This window comes from Anser anser (genome assembly GCF_964211835.1).
Source record: "Anser anser genome assembly, chromosome: 5".
NCBI classification, from domain to species: Eukaryota; Metazoa; Chordata; class Aves; order Anseriformes; family Anatidae; genus Anser; species Anser anser.
In genome coordinates, this window is record NC_139725.1 from 34861370 (window position 1) to 34887395 (window position 26026).

Sequence of the window (26026 nt, forward strand, 5' to 3'; positions counted from 1 at the left end):
GAGTTGACTGGATTCCTACAGACTTTCAGAGCAACAGCCCAGTTCTCCAGTCCTACTTCCCATATGGAATCTCAAGACCTTTCCATCCAGGACGATCAAACTGTCCTGCAAGAGACCGTAACAGAGGACACTCGAGGATTTACAGCGTGTCCGTACTGTCACCATTAAAGCACAGTCCGTGCCAGAATTGAGAAGAATATATTTACAAAGAATATATTTACAGCAGCTGGCTCCGAGCTTTCAGTGCTATTCAATGGCAGGGCTAATTCACTTTGGGCGTGGTGCAACAGTAATGGATCTATAAAGCTTTTAGATGGAGCTGGGACTCTCTCCGTATGTAGATATGACCACAATGATGCAGGACAAACAATTCCTTTTTGGCCTCAAGCCAGACCCCTAATTATTAGGATACTTACCTGATTTGGGGAATGCAGGGACTTCATCTGCTGGCCAGTTCTTATCATCTATGGAGGCCAGCTTGAGCTGGCTGAGGGACTGGCTGGTATCATCCAAGTTCAGGTCATCCTGAAGCTCTGAGAGCGGGTCTGTAGCCATGGTGCCCAAATACCGCCGTTTGCCTTGCAGCGCCTAGAACACGGACTGCAGAGATTGCTAGGTGAGACACCGAGATCGCAAGTTTCCCTCCCCAAAGAGGCTCTTCCCCTTCTCCCTGATTTCCCCCAAAGCCTGCCTTTTCTTCACCTACCCCGAGACCGTGCTTCCCCTCCCCCTCAATATAAGCAGGAACTCCTCCTCCTCCCAGAAGCACCGACATATGTCAGATTTTTTGTGCCAGTTGCTACCAAAAGGACATCGGGAGCCTGTACCAACCCACTCGGTGAGGCTCTGCTTGACCACAGCTGTGTCCAGATCAGTTTCTCTCCTGGAACAGGAGCAGCAGCGAGCCGCCGAGGAAGGCGACAGGCTATGCCAGCCCCTGCCTGACACACTCACTGCAGCTAAGAGCTCCCCCTCCCTCCGAAGGGCTGGCACAAAGCCCAGCGCTTTCCACAGTTGGCCCAGCGCTGGAAGCTTTCCCAGGAATCACCCCCCCCTTCTCCCCACAGGGGAGGGCCAGAGCTCTCAGCAACACCAAAGTGGGTGCCTTGGTGCGCTGGGATCTGCACACACAAGTGAACAGCTCAGAGCTTCTCAAAACAGGATTTCGTAGGCTGAGCTAGTGAGACATGGGGAACAACACACGTACCACCCTAACCTCCCTGCAGGATCATCCAGCAGACCCTTTCTACTACACAACAGCGAGAAGTACGGGACTCGTCGCTTTAACTTAGAGCCCTATTGCCAGAAGGAGCATTCCCCACCAAACGTGCCACACCACCGAGGGGACCAAGGAATCAAGAGGGTCCAAGAACCAGACAACTGCGTTTGCTGTTGCTCGCCAATATTTCTTGCTCTCACCTGGAGCAGAAGATATGTCAAACCCAGCACTGAGCTGGCACAGCACGCAGCACCTTCCAAGGGTACCAACTCTTTGGGAGACCCCTAGGAAGCAGTTGTTGCCCTCTAACGTCAGTCTCCTGGAAATAGGCAAGGAAACACTGGGCAGGACAGACATGCAGACCTCGACTGCCCACACAGACCCAAGCCAGCATCACCACACGGATGGCAGCCCAGGGCCAACAGGCTGCGAGCCAAGAGGAACTGTAGCAAAACAAACTGACACCTTGCATCAGCAAGATTCCCTGTAACGCTGGTTCTCTGACAGGCTTGTGCTCGTCTTCCATTACGAGGGGAGCACAGGGTTCAAAGATGATCTGAGGAGGCACAACACCTTTCTGTGGAAAGATGATACTCAGAGCAAGGCTATTTCCTTTAGCAGAATGGAGGGGGGCAATGACGTTTTGCATCTTCCATCCCCAGAGCTTGAACGTGTGCATCTACCCAGAGAAGATGAGCAGGCAGCCACTGGGATGTGAGCACAGAACTGGATAGTCAGCATTTGTCGCCTGTCCCTGGATTACTCCCTGGGAGGACAGGAGGTGTAAGCTTATCTCTTACTCATCAGTTTACAACCAGTTTTCACTTCTCACGGGCTCCCAGCGGGCTGGAAGCTATTGCTAAGCAAACGAAATTGGATTCCCAAAACAAGAAAGAGCAAGACATACACAGCGGTAGATCACCAAGGCGGAATGGCAAGCACAAAGGGTCTGAGCGCTGCAGCCAAGCGGAGGCCCAAGCAAAGTTATTCCCTGCCCTCCTCCCCCAAGGGCTAAGAGCTGTCTGACCTCTGCTCTCACAGGGGCAGGGAGCAAGAAATCAGGTTCCTCTGCACCATGAGCTCATGCTGGAACCACGCAGCGGCAGGGCCAAGCGACAGCCAGCTCCCCACCCCTAGCAACTGCTCGGATTCCTATGGTAACGCCAGGCACCAGTGCCTGTGACTCAGTGTGCTTCAAGCGCTCCCCGCTGCGGCTCGGCAGCCCCACAACCCAGCATCCACGGCCCCACAGGGCTGCCCGCTGTGCGTGTGGGCCCCGAGCGCACCCAGCTCCCAGGGACTTCCCGGTCCCGGTGGGGACAGAGGACCTACCTTCACCCACTGACCCTGCGAGACGCCTTCCAGTTCTCCAGAATGCCCCACAGCAACTGCGTCCCCAGAGCAAGGTCCCAAAGTGCTCAGGAACCAAACCCAAATCTCCCTACAGAGCAGCGGCAGCACTGCCACGGGGCCAGCGAGCCACCAGGTCTCATCACTTCTCACTACCAGGATCACAACTTGGCTTCAGAGACAACTCACAGCGCTTCACCAGGGCATAAGTGCAGGTTATTAGACATCACCGGGGGACTTCCCCTTGGGCACGCTCCTAAAATTAATCCTAGTGTGGCACCATGAGGTAGAAGGAAGTCATCACTAGGATCCTTACAGCTCCACATTGGAAAATGAGCCAAAATAGCCTCTTGCCAAAACCTTCCTTACCCCTTGGAAGGCAGACCAGACTTGCCAGGTGTCTGCTTTTTTTTCACTACGGGGCAGGCATCTCCGTTGCTTGGCTCCAGATTAGTGCTTCATGACAGAAATGTTAATGGAAAGAGGATCCAGAGCAGAAGACCTTGCAGATTGCAGGTTCTGCTTGTGAACCAGCCTGCAGGGCCCAGGCAATTCCAGAAGGCTTCTCACAGAATTTTCCCCAGTCCTTTACCAACTGTGCAAAAGTCAAAAGCACAGCGTCTCCCACATCAGAGCAGTTCAGAGAAACACAACCCTCTCAATGCCCAGGAACTAGCGGGCACTGAGAAACAGACCTGGAGCTGAAAGTTCAGATGTAAGAAATTAAATATAAGGGCACACATTTTATTTTCTGACAGAGCAGCTGCACAAGATTCCTACACAAGATTTTCGCTGTCTAGCCAAAAGCGACCTGGAAGCAGGACCTGTCGTTGAACAGAAAGTGCATCCTGCATCAGTATAAGGGTGAAGTAGTTGTCAAAAAACCAGCATTTCACCAGACATAATGCAATTTAAGATCCCCACAGTTTTTAGATAAATGTCCTGACAGGATGCAAATTGCACACCCTGCACAGCCAATGAAAATGTAAGGAAAGTGATGCAGCTAGATTTAAAAAGTGAGAAGCCTGCTCAAGCATTTAAAAACTCAAGAATCACTCTCGACATCAGAAGCCTGGCTCTAACGAGACAACTACTTCCATTTTTCCAAGTGTTTTCTGCACCTTTCCTGGTGATCTCAACGCTTGCTGAGCCATGTGCTTGGCTCTCTAATAAAAACTGACTTTTTGGCTAACACAGAGATGTGTAGAACAGCACGTTCTGCAGGAAGACAGAAACCCCAGCCCTTTAAAACACGGTTTTTATTGCTGGACGCTCCTTGTACAAGATCCTACCAGAATTCACCCAGGGAAGACAGTTCTCTCTTATCTATGAAGTCTTGGAAGCTGCTGTTCACACAGACGTTTTGGTGGTTTTTTTTTTGTTTGTTTGTTTTCCATTTCCAGTTTCACTACTTTGCCATCATTTATTTCTAAACGGTACCTACTCCGCAGTTTCCTTTTCCTGTTTTTCTTCCAGACATACTATTAATTCAGAAGTAAATCTGCCCATCAAAATATGTACATGTGTTAGCACACCCTGGACTTGCACTTACACCCAAGGAAGAATAACAAAAGGCAAATGGCTCCTTCTCCCCAACCAATTAACAAAGCGATGCTCAAACCAAACAGGAATCCCAGTTCTGGGGTGGCTCTATTATTTTTCTGACTCTGCTGCCACCGACAACTCCTCCCAGTTTAGTTTCATTTGCACCAGCGTCTGTTTTGCTGTACACATCAGTCAACCCCCTGCACTGCCCCACACAGAGTTATCCCCCAGTCAGTAACATCGCCCCAGCCACGAACGCCTCAGAAGGAAGCGTCCCTGTTAGGTACAGCCCGCCTGGAGGGCTGCTCTCCCCATAACATAACATAACATAACAAAACACGACACAACAAAAAGCAGCCAGCTCCTCAGCAGCAGACCTTACAGCTCCTCAGGAAAAAGCCCCAGGGCCGAGACTCACCGGGAAGTCCATCCTGAGTCCTTCCTCACAGCAAACTGATACCACCCTGGGCCGAGGCTGGCTTTGCCGGGCTCCCCGCGACCAGCCACCTCAGGACAGGCACACTGCTGCTCCTGGAAACCCTTCTGTTCCCCGTTAGCACGGCGGCGTTTCCCAACAGCAGCCTCCCTTCCCCAGCCGCCCCAAGCCCCTTGCTGCGGGCCACCCCCGTGCCCGCTCAGGTTCACCCCGACTGACCGCCAGCCTCCCCGGGGGGGGTTCCGAGGGGCCGGGGAGGAAAAGCGCGGGGCTCAGCTTCCCCTCACGGGCCGGAACCGCTTACACGCAGACCCGCCGCTGAGGACCGGGGGGGGCAGGCGGAGCCCCGCTGCCCTCTCCCCCTCTCCCCGCACCCCCGCGCTGCCACCGGCGGAGGGCGCAGCCGGCGCGGCCCGAGCCCCGCTCGCAGGCCCCGCTGCCAGCCGAGGGACCCCGTTTCCAGCCGAGCGCGCCCCGCCGCCTCCCCGGCCCCTTGCGCCGCCGCCTCCCGGAGGGCTCAGCCCCGCCGCCGCTACCTGCGGCCCGCCGCCGGCCTCCTCGCGGCCCGCCCGGGCGCCCCGCATCCGGCGGAAGGGCGGCGTGTCTCCGGGGGAACGCTCCCCGCCCCGGCCGCCGCCCCCTCGCAGCGCCTCGGCCTCATGGAGCGCCCCGAGCCCGGTAGCGGCGGCGGCGGCGGCGGAGGGCGGCCGGGGCCCGGGGCGGGCGCGGAGCCGGCGCTGTGCGCGGCGCTGCGGGGCCTGCCGCCCGGGCTGGCGCTGGGGCCGTCGCTGTCCCGGCGGCGGGGCACGGGCGTGTGGTGCGTGGGCAGGGCGCTGCCGGCCGGGGCGCCGCTGGGGCCGCCCGGCGCCTGGGAGAGGTGAGTAGCGGGGGCGGCGGCCGCCGCCGGGGGTGCCGGTGCCCGGTGCCGGTGCCGGTGCCGTCCCCGACGCCGCGGCCGTGCCTTGCAGCCTGGTGAAGCGCAGCCCCGAGGAGGCCGAGGCCAACGTGGCGCTGGCCTGGGCGGGCGGGCGGCTGCAGCTGCGGGCGCGGCGGCACATCGCGGCGGGAGCCGAGCTGCTCCGCTGGGCCCCGGAGCCCCCCGCAGGTACGTGCCTGGGACGGGGCGGTGGCGGCCCGGCCTTCGGGGGGCTGGAGGATGGGGAGGGATGGGGCTGGGAGCCCGCAGCGGGGCCGAGCCGCCGCCTGGTTGCTGGCACCGGAGCCCCGCCAGCACTGCTGAGGTTTTGGTCCCGGCCCCGCATCGCGCTTCGCTGCCGGGTGGGAAGGGAGCATGGGGTGCTGCTCTGTGCCTGGAACGAAATGCTGGCTGCGAAACACTGCACGGGTACTGCCGGGGGTGAGGGAACAACGATTCCTCCCGCCTCCCCCAGTTAAAAACAAAACAAAACAAAAAGTCACAGAAGCGACGGTTCTCATGCCAGAGGCCCAGGATTACTGTCTAGCAGAGTCTAAAAGGTTCCTGCTCCCCTGATCCAGCAGCAGCATGTTGTTATAACAGTTAATTCACCCACCAACAGTTAATTCACTTTTGTGTTTGTGCAGGTGATGCCGATGTCTCCAAGGATGTACCGGATGAAACCACAGTCCCTGACATCCCCATTGAGGCTAGGAGGCCAGCCCCCAAATCTGTCAATAGGCTGCCAGAAGAGGAAAGCACTGCTCCTGAATGTAAGCCATGGCAAGCCAAAGTGCTACGGACTGAGAATCAGCACCTCGAGACTGTCTCAAGCATTAAAGCCAATGGCCAGTGCGGGCAAGAATTGGACAAGGGTACAGATCCAAGATCCACAGCAGAAAAAGTGGAGATGGGGCAAAAAGAGGCACATTCAGGAGACGTGGATCTGTCATTGCCCTCAAGTGGGCAGCTCCAGAAGTGCCTTAAGGACTGTGGTACCAGGACAGTTGAGGAAGAACCCCAGCAGCCCAGTCCTTCAGAAGGAGAGGATATAGAGACTTGCAGGAAAGAGAGCGAAGTTTCCGAAGACTCCAAGCAGGGATCCCCAGAGCATGGGGAAAAGGGCTCACTGGAGCGGCCTGGGGAGCAGGAGGACTGTATGGAGCTGGCGGAGGGTCATTCTGGCAGCCCAGGCCCCCCAGCAGATGCCCTGTCCCAGAAGGAGCTGGTCAGGCGCAGGTATCACTGTGGGGAGTGTGGCAAAGCCTTTCTGCAGCTCTGCCACCTCAAGAAGCATCGTTTTGTCCATGCTGGCCACAAGCCTTTCCTGTGCACGGAGTGTGGCAAGAGCTACAGCTCAGAGGAGAGCTTCAAGGCCCATCTGTTGGCCCACCGGGGCGTGCGGCCTTTTCAGTGCACCCAGTGCGACAAGGCCTACCGCACGAAGCGAGACTTGCAGGAGCACCAGGTCCTGCACACCGGCCAGCGCCCCTTCTCCTGCGAGCACTGTGGCAAGGCCTTTGCGCGCCGGCCCTCTCTGCGCATCCACAGGAAGATCCACGCGGCCGCAGCGACCGGCCCGGCTGGTCCCAAGGGATGCCAGTGTGCCATCTGTGGGCGCCACCTGGCCAACCCCGGCTCCTTGCGCAACCACATGCGCCTGCACACGGGGGAGCGCCCTTACGCCTGTCCCTACTGCGGCAAGGACTTCCGACAGCAGAGCAACCTGCGCGAGCACCTCCGGCTGCACACCGGCGAGAAGCCCTACAAGTGCCGCTTCTGTGGCGACGCCTTCCCCAAGCTGCCAGAGCTGCGGCGCCATCTCATCTCGCACACGGGCGAGGCCCACCTGTGCACGGTGTGCGGCAAGGCGCTGCGGGACCCCCACACGCTGCGTGCCCACGAGCGCTTGCACACGGGCGAGCGCCCCTTCCGCTGCGAGCAGTGCGGCAAGTCCTACACCCTGGCCACCAAGCTGCGGCGCCACCAGAAGTGCCACCTGGCTGACAAACCCTACAAATGTGAGCTCTGTGGCATGGGCTACAACCTTTCCCAGAGCCTTGCACGCCACATGCTCACCCACAAGGCGGAAAAGGACCCTGAGGAACTGAACACTACAGTGGCCTCTCTTGCTGTGGACTTACCCCAGGCAGCAAGGAGAAGGCCTCAGAGGAAGAGCCACCAAGAGGAGGATGTGGCAGAGCCCGCCTTGCTCATGGTGGAGGTGCCAGAGCCAGAAAATGAGGCAGAGCTCCTGATCACAGCCAGTGGTCACTGCATTGCTGCTTACCAGCCTCAAGGCAGCTCCCCAGGTCCTGAGGCACACGGGAGACCTGCTGAGCATTTGCCATCGACAAAGGACGTCATTGAAATCACCATCTCCGAGCACGAGGACAAGTGCATCATTGTGCAGGACAAGGGCTCACCAAGTGACGTGGTCATCATCCAGGAGGGGGTGGGCTTCGGAGCAGTGGCAGAAGTGGTGGAGGTCGAGACTAGAACCTGACTGTCTCAGCCTGCTCTGGCTCAGCTTCTGTACAGAATATTAAAGTGGCTTTTTTAAAAACAAAAACAAACAAACTAGCTCTGTTGTTTTTCTGTGGCAACAAGGCCCCGGGTCTCAGCCCCAGGCAGAAATAGTGGTCTTGGAGGTAGCCTGTGGGCGTAGAGCTCGATCTTTTCAGTAGCTGCCCCTTGGAGCTATGAGCCTGCGTGTGCCACATGCCGGGCCTGGTGCGGGAAAGGCATGGGCTGGTGATGGGAATAATCTCTTAGAGGGTAAGCACAGAGCTTTAACAAGCAGTGCCCCTGCTCTGCTTGCGCGTAATGGTGCACCATGGGGAAAAATCTAAAAACAGCAGCCTTGAACAATTCCTTCCTTTCAAGTTTTTCTTTTCCTGCTTAACTGTTGCTATTCAAGCACTTTTCTGGGATTTTATGCTGGAGCCCAACAGCATTTCTGACCATGTGAGCGTGATGCTAATGCTAGACGTTGCTGGGAAGCAGCTTCCCAAGCATTAACAAGGTGTCCCTGTTGTGGGTTTTTTGAAAACTATTTTTCACAGTCAGCGGAAGCAAAGTCCTGCCTTAGAGCTAGGGCTGAGTGTTCTTCCTCTGCTTTCACCTGTTTTGCTTGCTGTTGGCTTCCTGGCTCTCTGGTACTGGATGGTCTGTCAGAGGATGTCAAAGGATAGTTTCATTTCTCACAGTACTAGGAGCATTGTACAGTGAATTTTCACTGTCCCCAGCCAAGAAGCGCCTTACCTGTCCAGGTAAGGATTCAACAGCTCATTTCAGTGTGCTCAGAAGATTTTCCCTTTGCCCTGCACATGCAGATGGGGTTCACTAATCTGTTTCCTTGTTCTTTTTCTTGTATTCTTGCTTCCTCTCTTCCAGTTCTTTCCTCTTCCTGCACCATAAAGCTAAAAGACAGCTAAAGCACAGCTACACCTCAAATATTCCCACTGCTCCACCTTTAGTGCTCATTTGCCATCTGAGACACACTGAATAAAACTGGTACCTGGAAAGGAGTGCACATTTCCAAAGGCCTTGAGAATTTTGCCTTACAGGAAGAAGTCGACAATACCAGCCCTAGCAGAGATCTTTCAGTCTTGCCTGCCCCACACTTGCATTTCCCATTACACAAACACTGTTTTCATTTGCTACCTTGTTAATTTTAGCCATTCATTGTCTCCGTCTTGACCCTCTCCAACATCTGCGTTTCCCTAAAAGTTTTGTTCAGAGGCCTAAGTTCTCTGGGCTTTTTATGCTCACTGCAAAAGGAGGGTATAGTGTCACCTGAGAATCATCAGTAGCACTTTTCGGGGTGCTATGAAGACAGTAATGTGACCATCTGAGAAACTGTTCATTGTGGTTTTTACTCATCTTTCAACTTTTTCCATAAACTTTTATGACCGGTTTGTAGACGAGGTACTAGAGTCAGATCCACAACACCTTGATTTGAGGTAAGGGCAGTAGGTGAAATTCGCCTGATAAGCTGCTGGGTATCCTTATTTTCAGCTATTTTCTTTGAAGTCGGGGCAGATGCACTCAGTCTTTGCCCTGAGAGCTTGGAGGCAGACCAGTGGGAGCACAGGTGTACAAGGGAGGGCTTAAATTTGAAGCTGCAGTGCTTTCTACGCTTCTCCCTGCGGTGCCTATCTGAACTCTTGCAGCTTTCAAATATTGACACAGCTGCAAAGTGTTCTCGCTGGAGCTCGGCTCGTGCTGTGTTTGAAGCGTGTGCCCTCTGTCACAGCACAACTGGGAGAGAAGGGGGAACAGCAGGGGGAAGGGAAGGGGAGAATCCAGGCCCCTGTTGCTTAATCTGCTGCCCTGTAACTGCCTTCTTCATTCTGAGCGAATAGGGGGGAATAAATAGGAGCAATTAAGTGGTCCTAACAGAAAAACTATTGGGTTAGTGACTGCGAACATCCTTTTGCTTGACAGTAAAAATGATGAATAGAGTTATTTAATTCTAAGGAAACCCTATCAAAACCCCAAAGACGAGGACGCTGGTGAACCTCAGCATGGATAGGATCTGTGGAACTTGGGGTTCACGGCATCTGTAGAGATGTAAGATGTTCTAGTGCCATCCCCTTTGTCTTTCTCATGTTATCTCCAATAAATGTTATTTTAATTAATACATAATGGAGTCCGAGTGCCTTTCTTACTGGGATTCACAGTGAACACTTGTACTACATTTGGTGTAGTCAGCAGGATCCTGGTGAGAAATGCCTTACTGGAAGAAGGATAGTGAGGAAAAGAATGGGTTCCTGCCGGGTCCTGTAGACGGGCCTGAGGAACAGTCACGCAGTGTTTGGCCTGGTGACCTCTCTGGTGAGATGGGAGATTCAGAAGGAGTTATTTGGAAGTCCCGCTCCAGCTGAAATATTAAGTTTTCTCCAAAAGGAAGGGATGAGAAAAGTTCAATAAGAATGTGTTGTACTTGCTTGTCACTAACATGCTTGAAAAGAATGTGGGAATGTTTTAGTCTGATACCAGGGGTAAGAGACTATTAGTCTCTTGTATGGATATGGAAATATGGAAGATATGGAAAGAACTAGTGTGGGTATCCCAGCAGCAAGAAATGCAGGTGAAGGGGCATGCTGCTTGCTGCTGTGCCATTTGTAGGCAGTGTAATCCATAAGCAGCAAGTACAGGGCAAAGTGTGGGATCCCAGACCATTAATTATGACCGAAGTGAAGGGACCTCCTGGGCAACCTCATCATACAATCTTGGTGTGAGATGACAACCAAGAGAACTGTAGAACCTGTCTGGTTGGGGTCTCACTGGAGATCCTGCATGCCTGTGACCCATACATCTCCCAGCATCAAGCACACAGGTCTTCTGTCCAGTCACGGTCTGCCTTGCTGGTAGGGCTTCTCCAGGGCTTTGGGATACTGGTAATTGATAAATATTTCTTCATTTAAAAAGAAGAATTAACCCATATGAGACGAGATCAAAACTCCCGTTTGTGTTGAAAACCATACTTCTGGGAGGATAAAGGTGCAAGTCTTCACCTAGGAAAGAAAATAGCATACATTACAGGCAAAAAGAAAACCAGATGATAAAAAGTTGCTTAAAGGAATGGTGAACAGAGATGGATGAGTTAAATGTTCAAAGGGTGGAAGTCAAAACCCCTGGGGAGGTGATGAAAAAGTCCCAGGATGTAGCAGAAATCTCTAATTATAATGCAAAGTCAATGTAAAGAAATAGCTGAACCTTAAGTGACAGTTGAGATAAGAGGCTTCAGCAGTTACACTCAACAACCTTAGGCACTGGTAGGTGGTTTTGTCCTGTTTCACAGGGGAAGCCGCTGAAGAACAGCAACTGGAAAAGAAGCAGCCAGAGGCAGTGACAGAACAGTTGTTTTCAGTAATTTTTTTTTTTTAAACAACTGTTTAAGCAAAAAAATGGATGTAGGAATCAGAACAGACTTCTGACATGAAAGGTAGATGACAGGTGAGTATTAGAGGATATTCATATCTGTCCAATAACCAAGCTTAACAGCCAGATTCTAGTGCTGCTTAAACTTAACCCTATAAAATGCATGATATCATATAAGGTGCTAACATCTTCCCTTTAAAGGAAAAACAAGATGGTAAAATGCTGTGCATAAATATCACAACTGCTGATTTCAGCTGTAGTATAAAAGTTGTCTGGTTATTACAAACAAGAGACAGAGGTGCAAGAAAGAAGAAAAAAAAGTGAGTGAGTACATTGGAAATTCTCATGAAGAGGAATACTCCAGTGATCCACATAGCAAGCTGATGTGAGTAGGAGCGGGCTTGTGCTGCGCTGCACGTATCACTTGGCCGCAGGATGAACTGAGCTGGCTAATGCCAACTGGAGAGCCTACAGGCTGCTTCCGCTCGGCGCTGGTGCTGATGCCACCACCACCAAGTGGCCTTGTCTTTATCTCAGAGTGAGGCAGCATATTCTTATGGGAACATCCTTTTGTTTGACATTGGAAATTACAAATAAAGTTGTTTACTTCCAAGAAAATCCTCTAAAAAACCCAAAGACCACAAAGCTGGTGAATCTCAGCACAGACAATATTTGCACAGCATGCCATGGCCTGATGCTCTACTACTTGGTGTTCCCAGCATCTGAAGGGACCTAAGATTATCTAATGCTATCCCCCTTTGCCTTCTAATGTTATCTCCAACAAATGCCATTTTAATCAATACCTTGTGTACCCTGTGTGCCTTTCTTACTGTGATCCACAATGAACACTCGGACAGGCACATATCCATCAGTCATCGCTACAGCCAAGAATTCAGGGTGGTCTTCCACCAGTGTTATTTCTGCTCTGCATTCACATCCACTTGGGCTTGCTCAGTTCTGCCCTGGTGAAAACAACCCTGAGCTCATTTGCCCACCTGCAATGTGAGACCAAAACCAAATTATCATACAGAGAGTAAAGAAGCGGTCCCTGTTGCTGTCCTCTTCTATTCTACCAGCTGAGCAAGTCCCACTGGTGACCAGACGGGCTTACAGAAACGGGGGGCTCTTTGTGCCTCCTTGCACAACGAGGAGTGGTGGTGACTGCTGTGTGGGACAGCAGCAGCTCAGATTTCCCTGTTCTTCCAAACCCTTGTTTGTGCACTGACGCCTCCTTCCTGTCCCAGCCTTACTGCAGTCCCTGCCTGTGCATTTCTCCTAAATGCTGTTTCCCTCCTGCAAAGTAACGCAGGGTGTTTCTAGGGTTGTGCCTAATCCTATGCACACACACCCAGGTCAATTTGGCTGTTCCTGAAGGCGCCTCTCCAAAATCCAGGTGTGGTGGGTGAGAACAGGGGATACTCCTGTTAGGTGAGGGCGGGAGCCTCTGCAACTGCTCTTTGTACCAGTGGACACAGAGTCATTCCTGAGCCACCCTAATGCTAATATTTGCACTCCTTCTATGGAGATAAATATTACAGCTGTATCTCCTGCACAGAGGCACAGCACAAAACATGCTCCCTGCTGGCAGAAAACACTTTTGTGCCATGTGGCAGCTCCGGAGACCATCCTGACCCTGCCCCGCTTTCTGCTGTTTTCTCACCATGCCGATTTTCTGCTTGTTGTAGGAATCACTACGGTGTTCCCAGCTCTGGTAGTCCAGTTCTTGACATATTCATTAGCTGATGTTGTGGCACCCAAATTACTCCTGCCTCCCTGTTCCTGCAAGCCCTTGTTTTTCGGCCTGTTTCAGGCGTGCTAGCTCCTTGCTTGGCAGAGCCTCTGTTTCCTTTTGGATGTATTTTAATATGTTCCATGGGTGTGGGAAGAGAAGGGGGAGACCAGACTTCAAGCTGCCTCAACTTCCTCCACCCCACTGGGAATTATAACGCAGTGGGAAGTTACACACACTGAGAATGGCATTGCTGACCTAACTGGGGGGAAAAATTTAATTCCACATGGACTGCAGCAGGCACCCCTTGTGATACTTGGCATGGATGAGGAAGATGGAGGAAACCTGTGTGTCTGGGTGCCAAAATAGCTGGGGCTAAGCTTGGTGATAACTGCGGGGAGAAAAGACAACTGGGCTCTAGGGGGAAAAGGGGCGGCTTGCTACTAAAAGCAGGAGAAGGATTTGGAATGGCTAAGGAGGTCTCAAAGTCTTGCTATGTGTGAGGCTACCAGAGCACAGCCTCCAAGAAGATTTAGCGGCAGGGAACTGAACCAGCACGGTGGGGAGGCAGCAGTCATGCCAAGAGCTGCGGGGGGAGCAGGGTGGCACTGAGGGACAAGTAGTGAGCTGCTTGGGCTGGGGTGGCTGTCCGCTGGCAGAGACTTCTCTCGGCCAGCCCAAGTTCTCCCTGTGCCCTGAGACAAGCTTGTCCTCTCACATCTTCCCTGTTATGAAATGAGATGCTAATTTTTCTCCTGGGGTGTGTGCATTTAGAGGCATTTTGTTTGGCTTCCACCAATTAAGTATGAAAATGAAAATGTCCTGAAGGGAGGGAGAGATGCCAAGAGAGGATGGATAAGAGAAGCCTCAGTCCCGCTGTCCCTGACACACCATGACCTCTGGAGTCCTGTTTCTTCATTCTGGTTTAATATTAACCCGGCGGGGCTGTGACTCCGCTTATTCTGCTCCCTTTGCATTTCCTCCGCAGCCAGGGCTGTACAGCATGGCGCACAGCAAAACCAGCATACTGCAGGGCCTGCTCCTTTCCAGCCTTCTGCACCTCACCTTGGGCCACGATGGAGGTAAGTCTCTGGCACAGGGAGAAGGGCTGGACCAGTGGGTGACGAAGGAAGGAAGATGGGCTTATTTCTTTCCAGGGATAAAGCTTGTGGAGCTTCTAAAACCTTGTAGCTAGGAGCAAAAGGGTGCAGAGAGTGGACTGAGCATAGGGCTTTCCTGCACAAGAGGATGCAGCAGCATCCAGCAGCTGGCAGGGAAAGCCGGTGACGACAGCTCAGTAGATTTTGTGGGTCACCTGGGAGATGGTGGGGAAGGGGAATGGGGCTCAGTCCAGGACCTTGTGTAGCGCAGCCACGGGCCTTTTTGGGTTATTTCCTCAGCTCACCTGTGTTGCTACAATTCTCCATTGCCTCTTCAGCTGCCCTTACCTACAATATAGGTCATATGCAGTATGCAGCCTCCCTGCTCATTGCTCCATTTCTTTTCTCAGAGCCTTTACTTCATCTATCTGTTCTTCATATGAGCTTAGGTCCTCTCTGACACACTGCTTTGTGGGGGAAGACCTGTCTACAGGTCTCAGTTCAGAGTCTCTGAACATGAAGATGGAATCAAGCTATGCCTATCGCAGTAGCATGAGACTGGCAAGACAGAAATACATTGGTTGGCAGAGAGCTCTAGGCGGGCTCTAGGCAAACAAGCCTCTATCTAACTGCAAATCGGCAGAGCAGCTTTGCCGAGGATTCCTATCACTTCTGCTGCCTCAGTGATGCCAACCCCAAAAGATGAATTATAGAAAGACTGCACTGATCATCAGGTGTGGACTTGACAGGTCTTGGGCAGGGCTTCTCCTCTCTCTATGGTGAACTGGGGGAGGCTGGGCTATGGGATCATCACATCAGCTGAGCGTGACTTTTGGAAACTGCAAGGGAAGATGCGGGGACCCTCCCACTGCGAGCATCCCTTTGACTGGCAGTGTTCTGACTCGGTAGTTTTCCTGGAAAAGGGGCAGGCACTGTCATTGCTCAAGCGCCCACGACGTGCCAACAAGGGATTTCTCGAAGAGATGCTTAAAGGAAACCTGGAGCGAGAGTGCCTGGAGGAGATATGCAGTTACGAGGAGGCCTTCGAAGCCCTCGAATCCACCGTTGACACGGTACGTCACAGGGCACGCGGGTGTCCCGCCGCTGACTCCTGCAGTGAGACCAGTGGGTCACATAAAGCCAGGCACTGGGGTTTTAAGGTTGAATTTTGTGATAGAAAGATAAGGTTGATGTGTGTGTGACACAGAGAGCTTAGACATCCTCAGGGAGACTCCCTCATAGAGCTACACCAGGAAATGCACCTCAAAGCTCAAATTCTTTCCCTTCCTTCTCTATTGTAAACATGAAGTGAAAAAAGTGAGTATTTCCTCAACTACTAGCCAAGAATTGCATCTTCCACTAGTTCAGCTTGCTGCCACACACATTTGAACTGCCACAGCCCCAGACAGTCACGAAACAGATGACTTAGCAATCAAATCCTGAGTGCAGGTGCCTCAAGCCCCTCTGAGCTGAAACTCTGGCACAGTTTGTCCCTTCTTCTGGCTTCCAGACACACTCACTCACTCTTCTACATTTTTTTCATCGTTGTTTTGTGAAATGCTCCTAGCCCCAAGGCCAGTTTCAGTGCTGAATTCCACCCCTGAGAATAAAACAAAAACCAGATGACCAGTTAGGAGTTTAAGGCAGCAAGAAACAAGCTCCGCAGAGTATTTCTAAAGCAGCATAAACTCTCAGGCTGCATAGGAGAGACGCAGATCCGAAGAATGGAGCAGTACCTGCATATGATCTTTAGAAGTTCTAGGTTCAACTCCTTGGACTTCTGTACTGCAGCACAGGCTCTGCTTCCTCTGCACGTTGATGAGGGAGAATTGCTGTAAGCATCTCTGATCTTTTTCGGGAGTGATAGTCCTCTCTATTACTCTGATTAGTTGCAAGTCTATAGCAAACAACCAGAGTCTCTCCTGGAGATGATCTGTTGCATGATCAAGAGTCTAACAGGGACAGCAAAGGTTCCTGCACAGTAACTGATCTTCAGGGTTTGCATCTCTGCTTTTGTTAGGGGTAAAAAGTCCCTTTGGCACATCCTGTTCTAGGTCAATCCAGAGAAGGCAAACACAAGGTGGAGGCTCAGGACAGATTAACGGTCAAAATGACCTTTCACAGGATGGTACAGACACCTGTAGACATTAGGCCAATTTGTCACGGGGACACGGCTGTATTATGGTACTGTTTTTTGCCAGCATGGGGCATAAAGCAAAGCACATTATATAATAGCAGGATAAAAACGTAATTTTGGAGATCCATGGTTGCGAAAGGAAGGTAGCTAACCAGAAGCCGTTGTAATATTCCTCAACAGTTATCCCACTTCCACTTAGCTAGGGACAGGGGCTTACAGATAAGGTGGTTTCCAAGCTTCAGACTGTTGGATATGATGGAGATCTTATGTCTGGGTATTGCAAAGATGCAGAAACATGCATGCATGAAGTTCAGTGTGTTGCCTCCAAAATGCTTGCCTATCTGGGGCAAAGCTGAAAAAGACCTGATTCCTGAGTCTGTTGGGTGGGAATGTAGTTTTATATTAGATTTTCTGCTTTGTTGGACTCCATAATATTTGCTGTCAAAAGAGCTAGGTTAGTTTGCGCCACTTGCCGTGATGAGGCATTCTACTGGTTGAATTGCAGCAGCTAAGCAAGGTCTGACGTCTGCATCTCTGCTCTTCAATATTTTTGTTTGTTTGTTTTTACAGGATGTATTTTGGTCAAAATACCAAGGTAAGTTGCTTCAAGTCCTGCAGGTGCTCTGCTCTCCCTCAGGATGTACTGACCCATCCTGGAGAAATGGCTCCCTTCCCCCTTGTGAGAGCTCACTCTCCAGGACAAAGCCCTTATGTTTTGTCCCTAGATGATAAAATGGTTCAAACCATGATGCTTGTTTAGATTCCTTTCTTATAATGTTTTTTTTTTTTTTTCTTATTTTGTTAGTATGTCAGGGCATGAGAAAGACCAGGACAGCTTTGGATGCTTGTTTAGAAGGTAAGAAATTCATGTGGACCTCAAGTTCCCTGAGTGCCAGAAACCTGCTTCCTACAGTTTAGAAGGAAAAAAACAATCTGAAGTTGGTGAGGTCATCTGATTAGAAGGAAAAAATAGCATGAGGGTATCTTGAAATTCCTTTCGTCTTCTTTATTTCTTCACTAACCATTTCACAAACTGCCTGACTTCCCAATTAAAATGACAGAGGGTAGCTCTCCTTTTCCCAGTGACACAGTAGCGTGTCCCTGACTCTAGCTCCAGGCTAGACTGGCCTCTCAGAAATACTCTGACCTGTGCCTACAGCCAAAGCAAAGAACAAAGCCTCAGGATGAGCTCCCGCTGACAAAGCGGAGACAGTTTAAACCATGTGCTCTTCCCACCCCATAAAGAGAACGCCTGTGCTTGTGCAGGCTTGTATATGCAGTAAAAGCTAAAGGGATTTGTGGGAGGGTACCTCTGACCTTGAGAAGCGTAACATCCATTTCCACTGGCCCGGGCTTACCCTGTGTTGGGCTTTTGACAGGCAATTGCTCTGTTGGTCTCGGCCAGAACTATCAGGGGACCATTAGTCACACCAAATCAGGGATTGAATGTCAAGTGTGGACAAGCAAATACCCACATATACCTAAGTAAGTGCATCTCCCCCTTTCCCCTGAAGAGTTTTCCAGGGTGTCCTTCCTTCCTAGCTTAACCAGCCTTTTCTCACAGATTTAATGCCACCATCTACCCCACCCTCATTGAGAACTACTGCAGGAACCCAGACGACAACTCCGAAGGCCCATGGTGCTACACCCGAGACCCAACGGTAGAACGGGAGGAATGTCCCATTCCAGTGTGCGGTATGCCTCAGCACTACGCCCCAGCAAGCTCTCCCCTAGCAAGGAACTTTGCACTAACACTGATGCTAAGGAAGGGGAGAGAATTAGCAGGAAGGGATCTTATACGAACAGAGGTCATTCAGAGTAGAGAAGCTGTGTCTTAAAAGGTTAAAAGTGGCTGGGGAGAAAGTGTCAAGGAGATACATCTACCTTAGGTAAGACCCTCTAACGTAGTATTTTCTCTAGACGAATCCATATCTCGATTAAACCTGCTGTCAACAGTTTCCAGGAGTCTACTGCAATTTTGCTAGCCAGGAGCACCCCCAAATCCTGAATCAGCTGCCTCTAATTTGTGACAGCAATGAGTCATACTGCTTTTTTTTTTTTTTGGTCAGAATTCCTTTAGGATAAAACCACCACAACTTATGCTTGACTGCTTGCCTTAATGTTCGTTCATACAGTGCAGCAGTTATATTCTGTCTCCTCTCAAGAAGACAGAAGATGCCCTTCTCTCATTATCCCCCTTGACGGGATGGAGAACTATCCCCCTACATTTGTACCTTCCCATTTCTTCTCTGCGACACAGGGCTGTCTCCTCTGGGGCTTGGCCTTCATCTCAGAAGAAATGGTTGAAAGTGGAGAACCTTGTCACAGCAGAAGCTTCACTTGCAAAAGCAGAGACTAGAGGCAATGACTCATGAAAGTCATAGAGGTCATAACAAATTTGACAAAGATTTGTTCTGAAGCATTAAAATCATTAACATTGCTCCAGTCTGCCATATGGCAAATTGGAGAAAAATAATGCTTTGCTTTGGGATGATCATGCATTAGTACCATCTCTGCTCGTGAGTTAGTTTCTGCCCTATGGCAAAGTAACCAACTGTTACACTTACATGTGCAAGGATATAGCTGGACTAGAAAATCCTTAGCTTTCTTGCACAGTTCCTTCGTGATCAAGTTGTCGTGAATCAATCTCACAGAGATGCAGTCTCCCCCGTTAAGGTGCTTACTGCTGCTTCCTCAATGGCTGCTCAGTATTTTCTAATGCAAAGCTATGACTTAAATCACAGCTTTCTGCCCTTCCAGGTCAAGACAGGACAACGGTTGAGTTTACTCCACGGGTCACAACACAAGCCCCAGTGCAGGCCTGTGAACCGGAGAAAGGCATGCTTTACACAGGGACCCTCTCAGTCACTGTGTCTGGGGCTAAGTGCCTGCCGTGGGACTCAGAGAAGGCCAAGGCATTGCTCCAAAACAAAAACATCGCCCCAGAGGTGAAGCTGCTGGAGAATTACTGTCGGAACCCTGATGCAGATGAAGAGGGTGTCTGGTGTGTAACAGATGAACCATCCAACTTTGAATATTGTGACCTGCACTACTGCGGTGAGAACCCTGTATTGGTTTGAGTAGGCACACTTGTGAGGCAGTGGCAAAAAAGGTAGCACATGCAAGCAGAATGAAGGACCTGACAGGGGAGTGGGAGGAGGAATTATAATCATAGAATCATTATAGAATCATTCAGGTTGGAAAAGACCTCTGAGATCACCTAGTCCAACCTTTAACCTAGTACTGACAAGTCTACCACTAATACAATGCCACACATGTGAAAGTCTTACATGTACTAACCTACCATACATGTATATAACTTAACTCTCTTGTGCGTGCTCTTCTCCCTGAAAACTCACTCTGGTAGACAACGAGCATTAAAACTAGCAAGGGTTCTCAAACATCATTCCTCTGTCATTCTCACGGGGTGTGGAAATGGACATCTACACTGCTCTGAACACAGAAACCACAGCAGCTAAGCCTTTTACAATGTTCATCTTTATGTCTCTCTCAGACAGCTCGCTAGAGGATGAGAATGAACAGCTGGAGGAAAGAGGAGGACGTACCCTCCTTCCTCAAGAGTTCCAAACCTTCTTTGATGATGAAACTTTTGGTGCAGGCGAAGCAGGTGAGCAAAAACTCTAGATACAGCATCAGTTGGTAGAAAAGTTGCAGCTTCTTCCCACAGAGCACTCACGGTGCCTCAGAAATGCCAGCTTACCAAATGCTGTCAAAAGCAGGTGTAGGAGATATTTAAATTGCCTAAAGGTTCATCAAAAGTTAAGCTCTAGTTAAAATCACGGAGCTAATTAGTATGCCTGTCCTAAGCTTTTCCAGCAGAACTGCAGTGAGTCACTGCAGTGACTGCAGACAATTTTGCTACTGTGAATGAGGTAGAGTATCAAAACTGGATTGTCTATTTTTTATTTATTTATTTATTTTAAGATTGTGGCACTCGTCCTTTATTTGAGAAGAAAAAGTTAACAGACAAAAGTGAGAAGGAGCTGCTGGAGTCATACATTGGAGGCAGAGTTGTGCATGGGGATGATGCAGAACTGGGAAGTTCCCCTTGGTAAGCATTATCTTATCGTAGTCCTTTGTGGTGGGAGTTACATCTCCCTTCTCTTCATTTCCAATGTGGGGGAAAATAAAAGGGATCTCTCATGGCAGGAAGCATGCAGTCAGTACCATTTCTAATCACAGATTCTCCAAGTGTGTGACAGAGGAGTAGAAAAGTAGTAGGAAAGAAGCTTCTCTGTGCTTGAGTTAAATACATGCTTGTCAGGGAAAGCTAGAGCAGTAGTGGGGCTCATCTCTCCTCTTTCCAGCTTTGCTAGAGTAGAGAGGATGCAAAGTCAGTGTAGGTAAAGGAGGTAAGATAACTTGCCTATTAAATAGAAATAGACCTCTGCAGTCTTCTTTACCAGTACAGCACAATGCACTTCCCTGCTCAGTCCAAATTCGCTCTCCTTGCATTGCCCCAAGATACACTGCAAGCCAAGACATTAGTCCTAAGTCTTCCTCTTTCCTTTTGTTTCAGGCAGGTGATGCTCTACAAAAAGAGTCCTCAAGAGCTCCTGTGTGGTGCCAGCCTCATCAGTAGTAACTGGGTCTTGACTGCTGCTCATTGTCTTTTTTATCCACCCTGGGACAAGAACTTAACTACAAATGACATCTTGGTGCGGATTGGCAAACATTTCAGGGCAAAGTAAGAGCCTAAACAGCCTAAATTAAGTGAGAGTACACTAGCTTTCCTCTTGAAGTAGTGAGATACAGCGAGGTTAGAATATTATTAAGTACGCAAGGAAATATACAGAGTCAATGCTATCAATCTCAAGAATGAGATTTAATGGAGACGGCACTTGCTGATCTTGAAAGGGCGAGCAGAACCCTGGAAGGTCTAAAGGGGCACGGGCCTGCGCCTGTCAAGAGGGGGAGAATATTGTCTCAGAGGGCACAACAGATCTGAGAGAAGCATCAGCCCCACAGCTGCTCATTTCCTATCGTACAATGAGTTCTTTCCTTCACAACTATTTCAGATATGAAAAGAACAAGGAGAAAATTGCTCTATTGGATAAAATCATCATCCATCCCAAGTACAACTGGAAAGAGAACATGGACCGAGACATTGCACTCCTGCACCTGAAGAGACCCATCGCCTTCAGTGACTACATCCATCCTGTCTGCCTGCCTACCAAAGAGGTTGTGCAAAGGTGAGGCAGCTATCCTAGAAATACAGGCTACAACAGTGTCCTTTGGGCCTTCATAGAAGACAAAATAAATACGCCTGTTTAGGCAATTTGCAGCAAAGGAGCCAGACAGGAGAAAGCTGTTACAACATATTTGATTTTATAATTATGCTTCTTTCCATTCTGTGGAAGGATTTCCACAGAAGGATTATAATTTGATTATAATTACGCTTCTTTCCATTCTGTGATTGCTTCCACAGGCTGATGCTGGCAGGTTATAAAGGGCGGGTAACTGGTTGGGGGAATCTGAAAGAAACATGGGCCACTAGCCCAAGCAACCTCCCCACAGTCCTGCAACAGCTCAATGTGCCCATTGTAGACCAAGATACCTGCAAGGCATCCACCAGAGTTAAAGTCACTGACAACATGTTCTGTGCAGGTAAGTAGACCCGGAGACATAAGGCTAACTTGCCACCGAAGACAAGGGGGCTGAGCTCCTGCTGGGACTCATACCACGAGGTTACTTTCTGATAAATTTTCAAGTGCCCTCCTAAAGAATAACTTTCCTGTGATAATTTTTTCCAACTCTCAGACTCGAAGGCAGAAGTTAAAGCTATGAATAAGGTTTGTGACACCGTGATGTCAGACTGACTAGCACAATGGCACCACTCTGCTATCTGTCAGCAACAGCTGTGCAAGAACTGAGAACACAATAATCTTTCCACCAGTATAAGGAACAGTTCAGCAACTTTCTGCATTAAAGGCTGCAAACCAGCTATACTACTCAGTAGGCTAAACGACTCATTCTGTACTTGTCTCAACCTTTTGAACACCTATTTACTCTTATGCCCACAACTTTTGTGGCAGGCTCCTTCACAGATTAGGTACAGTATGTGTGAAGACAGTCATTTCTCACGTTCTGTTTAATTTCCTGTCTAATAAATTTGAAGAGGTGCACATCTATACTCTTAGCTTTAAAAACACTTTTCTTGATGTCATATGCTATTTTACAGACCTCTTACAGCTCTGTCATCTTCCTCCCAAGCTGAGTAGGACTTAATTTTTCCTAATATAGAAGGCATTCTGTACTTCTGATAATCCTTGTTGCACCTTCTTAAATCTCTTCTAGCACCATACCCTTTTGGAGAGTGAAGAGACATAAACATAGCATTCAAGATGTAAACACACTATGGATTTATGTACTGGTTTAATATTTTCTGCTGTATTCTTCATTCCTGCAGTCTTTATAAGTTTCTGCAAGCAAATCTCCAAAAAAGTTTTGGCTGAGCTTGTCCTCTTTCCATCTAATAACACATAAATGCTTGAGTTAGGATAGAAGCCAATTTCACAGTACAGTACACCAACAATATAGTATTCATAGTTTCTTTTTCTAGAAAACGCTTGAAAAATAGGTGAGATTCAGACATAGGGCAGCAAAAGGGAGACTTGAGTGATGGAAAATGCAAGAATTCCTGATGAACTAGGCACTATCCAAGTAAAACCCCTATTTTCTTTATGACAAGTCTGTAGGAAGATAAACACAGTCACAGTTGGACGAGACAAAGAACAGAACCTGCAGACAGGAAAATAAAAATGAGGAAGGCCATGTCTCTAGTCAATACAATGAAAGAACAAGGTACACAGAACTTGAGCACACAAGTTCGTAAAAACAAAGGCAGAGTAGCTCAAGCTACAGCTGAAAATAAGGTGGCAGCTGACTACCAGCTATTCTGATGAAAAATAGGAATGAGAGCACAGAGGGTGGTGGCAAAGTACGATATAATCAGTAACTCTGCCAAGACAGAAGCAGAGTTGGCTGTTTTATAAATATCAAATTTAAACTCCTTTAAGTCCAACATTGGTAGAAGCAGCAAGTAATCTCATGGCTCTGAAACATTATGCAGCAATACTTCAAGGAAAAGATGGCCAACACCAGTCACTTCCCCTACAGCCAAATGTCTGACTTTTCTTTCCTGTAGGTTACAGTCCTGAAGACTCAAAGAGAGGAGATGCCTGTGAAGGGGACAGTGGGGGACCTTTTGTAATGAAGGTACGTTCAATAAACTCAAACTTATAAGACACAGGGCACTGGGTTTGTGTTATGCTGAACTTTTATAGTTGTCTAAAAAACAGCAGCAGAGATGCAAACTATTGAGTGGCTGAAGCAAACCCCTCTCAAGCCTGAGCTGAGCAACTGAGAAGAATCCTGCAGTCATCTAGCTCAGCTCCATTTCTGTACTGAGCTCTCAGCAAATAGAGAGATCAGCTACGGATTTCTTAAGCAATGGCCAAATCCCACTTAGAGGTTTAAGAGTGGAGACACGGTTATGCCCATAAGCTGTTATCTAGTATATGTCAGGCTAAATTCCAAAGCAGCATGCATGACTAAAGAGGCTAGGGCACAAACAAGGCTCAGATCTGAAAGTCTCTTGCTCCTTATGCCAATCCCATTTTCCTTTGATTTAGAACCCAGATGACAACCGCTGGTATCAAGTGGGGATAGTTTCATGGGGAGAAGGCTGTGACCGAGATGGCAAATACGGATTTTATACCCACGTATTCCGTCTGAAAAAGTGGATGCGAAAAGCCATCGAAAAACAAGGGGGATAGAAGAAGCGTTTCCCTTGCTTGTTCTCAGTTTTGCTACAGTATTCCAGTTCTTGAAAACATAAGCATTGAAGATCCTGAAGTAAAAGTTATATGCCTACAACTTGACAAAGGAAGGTGTTCTCCCTTGAAAATAAAAGTTCTCAACAACCTCATCTTCCTTCTGTTCATACTGAATTGAATTGCACTTGAATCCATGCAATCGCAATAGCTGGGAGTACCAAACGACACTAGTTGTACTGCTAATTACCTATTGTGCCTCAAACATTCTCCTCCCTTCTATCAGCTCTAATAATCAAGAGATCTTAGACCTCAGATGATGGACTTCAGATACAGTAAGCAAAACTTCCCTCATACACTATTTCCTCCCTTCAAGTCAATGCATTTTCTCTTCCAGAAATTGATCAGAAAATGTACTGGAGATAATCCCCCTACAAAAATTGTGGCATTATTCAAAATGATAATATTGATGTCAAAAGTAAAGCAAATTTTTTTTTTAAATAAGAAAGGCATTGTTCTTGGCTGTGATAGCAGTCAACAAAGTACAAGCACCATTATTTGCAAAGTTAGCGTCTAAAGATGTTATAGATGCCAGCTATATGCAACTCATCCTACACAGGAATAGGGGTTGGAATAGATGAAGAAGTAGCATTTCATTTATTGCATGGCAGTAACTTTTTACATGGCAGGTGTTGCTGACGCCTGGAAGTGTATTTCCCACTGGCATAGCTAGATTCAGAAAGAAGCAATTTGTGCATGGTCAAACTTGCATCCAAAGGAAGCATCCTTCACTATACCGGTTTTGTTCTTATAAAGCCCGTTTAGGAATCACTCTCAAGCTCCAGTTCTTTCATGAACTCTTGAGCAATCTTTGCAGACCGCCAAAGACCCAGCAGTACAGTAGTAAATAATGTATTCTTGACAAGCCAATCAGTTCAGCGCAATTTTCTCTTAAAGTGATCATGAGATTTGTAAGCCATCCTTGCTGCCTCTGACATCGTATTACCAAATTCCTCATCCTTCACAATGCCATCAAGTTAGAGAAGCAAGCAACAGATAAAGTTGCTTGTGCTTCAAAGAGTATTAAGGAGAGTGAAAGGAGACATGAAAAAAAAAGATGGCCGAAAGAACTACCTGAAATTTGTTGGTAAAGTTAGCAATCAATTACTGTGTTTTGCTTTTGCAACCTCCTTGAAGATGGCTTATCTGGGAACCAACTTGAAGACAGCCCATTTTAATTGCCCAAAGCAAGTACAAAAACAACCTCCCAGAGATATCTGAAGAAGCCGATTTTTAACTGCACAAGTTCCACAACTGTTTAAAGTCACTGATAACCACAGGCATAGAAAAATGAAAATGCTTAGCCCTTCTAATGCTTGCATTTCTAGCCTCACCCTTGCACAACTACCTAGTATCTGTAAGAAACTGTATCTAACAGACGGGAACCAGGACCATACAATTTCTGGAGTAAGTCACTGTTAATGCGGACTTATTACAAACAATACAGAGGAATCATTTTTAAAACTCAGTTTAATGTTATTTAAATATTTTCTGGGCTAAAGATTAGGCTTTATTAATTTATGTGCACAAGTTTTAGTTCAGAACTCCCAGGATATTGAGTCCAACCAAACACTACAGAGACACAGGGCAAAAACTCATTCATAGTAAGCAACTATATCTTCTACTCAATTATTCCTGTACTTCACTTCCAATTCAGTTTCAAGTGTAAAATAGTTGTATGCAGGTTTGCAGGCATCACTGTTTTAACATCCTGAGCCAATTAACAAACAGCTCTTCAAAATGTCTGCTAGATGTGGTACAGTAAATAAACACACAGGTTCATTTAAATGTCAGTAAGTTTCAAAAAGCAGCTGGTAATTGAGAGGTAGTGGCAGTAGCTCCAATGCAA

The 26026-nt window shown here is 48.7% G+C and overlaps 2 protein-coding genes across 5 annotated transcripts in view; one reads left to right on the top strand and one right to left on the bottom strand.

Moving 5' to 3' along the window:
- Positions 1-5225, bottom strand: part of ARHGAP1 (Rho GTPase activating protein 1) — a 25691-nt gene extending 20466 nt beyond the window's left edge. The window contains exons 1-2 of one of the 4 annotated variants that reach the window (XM_083839495.1): positions 5087-5225; positions 417-600 (exon numbers count right to left, since the gene is read on the bottom strand). In XM_083839495.1, coding sequence (XP_083695621.1) covers positions 417-555 — 139 coding nt within the window. In that variant the 5' untranslated portion in view covers positions 556-600; positions 5087-5225. Of the gene's footprint in view, positions 1-416; positions 601-831; positions 1337-4532; positions 4733-4769; positions 5030-5086 lie in introns of those variants that run through there. The other 3 variants (XM_083839497.1, XM_083839496.1, XM_083839498.1) reach the window with 3 other exon arrangements.
- On the top strand, positions 5195-24272 carry LOC310901144 (uncharacterized protein). Its single transcript, XM_083840267.1, has 17 exons — positions 5195-5427; positions 5519-5655; positions 6114-7970; positions 13990-14166; positions 15094-15257; positions 16892-16916; positions 17127-17177; positions 17701-17806; positions 17886-18016; positions 19082-19378; positions 19836-19949; positions 20267-20393; positions 20862-21029; positions 21361-21534; positions 21771-21949; positions 23490-23560; positions 23977-24272. Exons 1-17 carry the CDS (start codon positions 5210-5212, stop codon positions 24118-24120), a joined length of 4140 nt encoding a protein of 1379 aa, XP_083696393.1. The 5' UTR covers positions 5195-5209; the 3' UTR covers positions 24121-24272.
- Positions 24273-26026: the final 1754 nt, after the last annotated feature.